Consider the following 4,981-nt stretch of genomic DNA (forward strand, 5'->3'; position numbering starts at 1 on the left):
ATGTCAGATTCCAACACAACCGACTTCATCAACCCCTCGACCTTCATCCTGCTGGGCATTCCTGGGCTGGAGGTGACTCATCTCTGGATCTCCATCCCCTTCTGCACCATGTACATCATAGCTGTGTTGGGGAACTTCATCATCCTGCTCATCGTGAAGAGGGAGCCAAGCCTGCATAGGCCCATGTACTATTTCCTCTGTATGCTGGCCGTTACTGACATGGTCCTGTCTACATCCATCCTGCCCAAAACACTGAGCATCTTCTGGTTCAATTCCAGAGAGATCAGTTTCAGTGCCTGCCTCACCCAGATGTACTTCATTCACTGCTTCACAGGGATGGAGTCTGGGATCTTCGTGGCCATGGCTTTGGATCGCTATGTGGCCATCTGTGATCCCTTGAGGCATTCTACCATCCTGACAAACCCTGTGGTGGCCAAGATTGGCCTGGCCGTGGTGCTGCGTGGTGGCATATTTGTACTGCTCTATCCCTTCCTGGCTAGGCAGTGGCCATATTGCAGAACCAACATCATCCCCCACACATACTGCGCACACATAGCCGTCGTGAAGCAGGCCTGCGCTGACATTGGCGTCAGTATTTACTACGGCCTGTTTTTGATAGTCTCTGGGATGGGTCTGGATATGTTTTTTATCGCTGTGTCCTACACCCAGATCCTCAGGGCCATCTTCAGCCTCCCCACAAAGGACACCCGGCTGAAGACTTTTGGGACCTGCATCTCCCACATCTGTGCCATCTTAGCCTTTTATGTCCCAGCTCTCTTCTCCTTCCTCACGCAGCGGTTTGGCCACAATGTACCCCAGCATTTCCACGTTCTCATGGCCAACATGTACGTCCTGGTTCCCCCCACGCTAAACCCCATCATTTACGGAATGAGAACCAGACAGATCCGAGACAGGCTGCTCTGGCTCTTTCCTCATAAAGGGACCTAACATTTTCTCCTGGTGCTCTGGCTCTCAGACCATACAGCTCCATACAGAACTGGCTGGTGACATGGTGCCGGACCCTCTTCCCTGAATCACTTACTGGATAGTCAAAGAGACATTAAACCCTTTCCTGACCTGGCTGTACTGTGTCAGTGTGAAAAACTGGGGGATCAGTCTGTGTACAACTCATGAACTCATAGGGTTACCATCTTTGTAATTGCTGGTAACTGGACCCCAGAGGCCCTGCCCCTTGCCTCACCTCTTCTGCTAAGGCTCCACACCTCCTCTGCCTCTTTCCCCACAAGGCGTCTCCCCTGTTGCTCACTCTTCTCATCCCCTTCCCCTGTCACTTGTTGTATCATCACCACCTCCTCCCCCTCCCCAGTTACAAGGGAGCCATTTCAGATTTTTGGGGGGAGGGGTATCAATTGTAACCATTATTCCAATGGCTATTTAGGCACTTTAAAACTGTAGGTTTTTTTTGGCAGATAGCTTAACAATTAGCTGACAGGCGCACTGTATCTAATTCCTATATAAAAGAAAGAAAAATAAATAAATATTAGACCCACACAGCTCGAGTACTAACATGTTCTTATATTTTGTGGCAAGTCACTGAAGGGACACTGGTTAGGTTTAGAAATGTAATGTATATTCTTACTTTGTTACTAACTCTGCGGAGTGAGGAGACCCTGTCAGGACTCCTGGGTTCCATCCCAGCTCTGGGAGGAGAGTGGGGTCTAGTGGGCTACGGAGGGGGCAGATACATCTGGGGTCTATATAAGAACATCAGAATGGCCATACTTGGTAAGACCAATGGTCCGCCTAGACCAGCATTCTGTCTTCCAGCGGTGGCCAATGCCAGATGCCCCAGAGGTAATCAACAGAACAGGAAATCATCAAATGATTCATCCCCTGTCATTCACTCCCAGATTCTGGCAAACAGATGCTAGGGACACCATCCCTGCCTATCCTTGCTATTAGCCATTGGTGGATCTGTCCTCCATGAATTCATCTAGTTCTTATTGGAAACCTGTTATACCTTTGGCCTTCACAACATCCCCAGGCAAAGAGGGATCCACAGGTTGACTGTGAAGAAATACTTTCTTTTCTTTCTTTTTAACCTGCTGGCTATTAATTTTATTGGGTGACCCCTAGTTCTTGTGTTATGTGAATGAGTAAATAATATTTTCTTATTCAATTTTCCACATCATTTATGATTTTATAGACCTCTATCATATCCCCCCTTAGTCATCTCTTTTCCAAACTGAAAAGTTCTAGTCTTTTTAATTTCTCCTCATATGGAAACTTTTCCATACCCCTAATAATTTCTGTTGCCCTTCTCCAAATCCAATAAATCTTTGATGAGCTGGGGTGACCAAATCTGCATGCAGTATTCAACGGTTCATACTGAAAGGTGAACTGTCAGGCTGGAAGGAGGTTACTAGTGGAGTTCCTCAGGGATCGGTTTGGGGACCAATCTTGTTTAATCTTTTTATTACTGACCTTGGCACAAAAAGTGGGAGTGTGCTAAGAAAGTCTGTGGATGACACAAAGCTGGGAGGTATTGCTAATACAGAGAAGGACCGGGATATCATACAGGAAGATCTGGATGACCTTGTAAACTGGAGTAATAGTAATAGGATGAAATTTAATAGTGAAAAGTGCAAGGTCATGCATTTTGGGATTAATAACAAGAATTTTGGTTATAAATTGGGGACACATCAGTTGGAAGTAACAAAGGAGGAGAAGGACCTCGGAGTATTGGTTGATCATAGGATGACTATGCGCCGCCAATGTGATATGGCCGTTAAAAAAGCTAATGCGGTCTTGGGATGCATCAGGCGAGGTATTTCCAGTAAAGATAAGGAGGTGTTAGTACCCTTATACAAGGCACTGGTGAGACCTCATCTGGAATATTGTGTGCAGTTCTGGTCTCCCATGTTTAATAAGGATGAATTCAAACTGGAACAGGTACAGAGAAGGGCTACTAGGATGATCCGAGGAATGGGAAACCTGTCTTATGAAAGGAGATTCAAAGAGCTTGGCTTGTTTAGCCTAACCAAAAGAAGGCTGAGGGGAGATATGATTGCTCTTTATAAATATTTCAGAGGGATAAATATCAGGGAGGGAGAGGAATTATTCAAGCTTAGTATCAATGTGGACACAAGAACAAATGGATACAAACTGGACATTAGGAAATTTAGACTTGAAATTAGAGGAAGGTGTCTAACAATTAGAGGAGTGAAGTTCTGGAAAAGCCTTCCAAGGGGAGTAGTGGGGTCAAAAGACATATCTGGCTTCAAGACTAAGCTTGATAAGTTTATGGAGGGGATGGTATGATGGGATAGCCTAATTTTGGCAATTAATTGATCTTTGATTACACTGGTCTACAATTTTTGAGAAGTCGTCTGCTTCAGAGATAAAATGTGCTATTTATTATGTATTTTGATGTGCTGAATTCAAATATGACAATTAAAACAACTGATTGGCTACTGTTTCTAAGATATTTAAGTTTTTACATTTTATGCCTATGTATATTGTGTAGATAGTAGAGTTTTAATCATAAATTGTAAACCTAGGTCTTTTCATGTGTTTATGGTTGCTTTACATGATAATATTTCACCTGTCCTGTTTATGTAACACTTTAAAAATCAGCAAAAGGGTTATATAAATAAAATTTATTATGAAACAAAAGGCAAAAAACTATTCTGTACATAGTTTAGTCCTATTCAGTGTCTACTCGGCGCTTCTTGGCTTGTCTCTTGTATTCATTAAATGGAGCATCTCTTGTCACTGTCCAGCAATAGTCTGCAAGCATTGATGGGCTCCATTTGCCCTGATAGCGTTTCTCCATTGTTGCGATGTCCTGGTGAAATCGCTCGCCATGCTCGTCGCTCACTGCTCCGCAGTTCAGTGGAAAAAAATCTAGATGAGAGTGCAAAAAATGTATCTTTAGTGACATGTTGCAACCAAGGCTTTTGTATGCCTTGAGGAGGTTTTCCACCAACAACCTGTAGTTGTCTGCCTTCTTGCCGAGAAAATTTATTGCCACTAACTGGAAAGCTTTCCATGCCATCTTTTACTTGCCACGCAGTGCATGGTCGAATGCATCATCTCGAAGAAGTTCACGAATCTGAGGACCAACAAAGACACCTTCCTTTATCTTAGCTTCACTTAACCTTGGAAATTTTCCACGGAGGTACTTGAAAGCTGCTTGTGTTTTGTCAATGACTTTGACAAAGTTCTTCATCAGACCCAGCTTGATGTGTCAGGGTGGTAACAAAATCTTCCTTGATTCAACAAGTGGTGGACGCTGAACACTTTCCCTCCCAGGCTCCAATGACTGTCGGAGTGGCCAATCTTTCTTGATGTAGTGGGAATCTCTTGCACGACTATCCCATTCACAGAGAAAACAGCAGTACTTTGTGTATCCAGTCTGCAGACCAAGCAAGAGAGCAACAACCTTCAAATCATCACAAAGCTGCCACTGATGTTGGTCATAGTTTATGCACCTCAAAAGTTGTTTCATATTGTCTTAGGTTTCCTTCATATGGACTGCATGACCAACTGGAATTGATGGCAAAACATTGCCATTATGCAGTAAAACAGCTTTAAGACTCGTCTTCGATGAATCAATGAACAGTCTCCACTCATCTGGATCGTGAACGATGTTGAGGGCTGCCATCACACCATCAATGTTGTTGCAGGCTACAAGATCACCTTCCATGAAGAAGAATGGGACAAGATCCTTTTGACGGTCACGGAACATGGAAACCCTAACATCACCTGCCAGGAGATTCCACTGCTGTAGTCTGGAGCCCAACAGCTCTGCCTTACTCTTGGGTAGTTCCAAATCCCTGACAAGGTCATTCAGTTCACCTTGTGTTATGAGGTGTGGTTCAGAGGAGGAGGATGGGAGAAAATGTGGGTCCTGTGACATTGGTGGTTCAGGACCAGAAGTTTCATCCTCTTCCTCTTCCTCGTCTGACTCAAGTGAGAATGATTCTGGTGCATCAGGAACCGGCAGTCCTTCTCCGTG

General features: G+C 44.3%; 1 protein-coding gene across 1 annotated transcript; it reads left to right on the forward strand.

Moving 5' to 3' along the window:
* LOC135895474 (olfactory receptor 52E4-like) lies at window positions 1-948 on the forward strand. The gene has a single exon (XM_065423584.1). The coding sequence runs from the start codon at window positions 1-3 to the stop codon at window positions 946-948; it is 948 nt and encodes a 315-aa protein (XP_065279656.1).
* The last annotated feature ends 4,033 nt before the right edge of the window (window positions 949-4,981 follow it).

The sequence above is a fragment of the Emys orbicularis genome, chromosome 1 (assembly GCF_028017835.1).
Source record: "Emys orbicularis isolate rEmyOrb1 chromosome 1, rEmyOrb1.hap1, whole genome shotgun sequence".
NCBI lineage: Eukaryota > Metazoa > Chordata > Testudines > Emydidae > Emys > Emys orbicularis.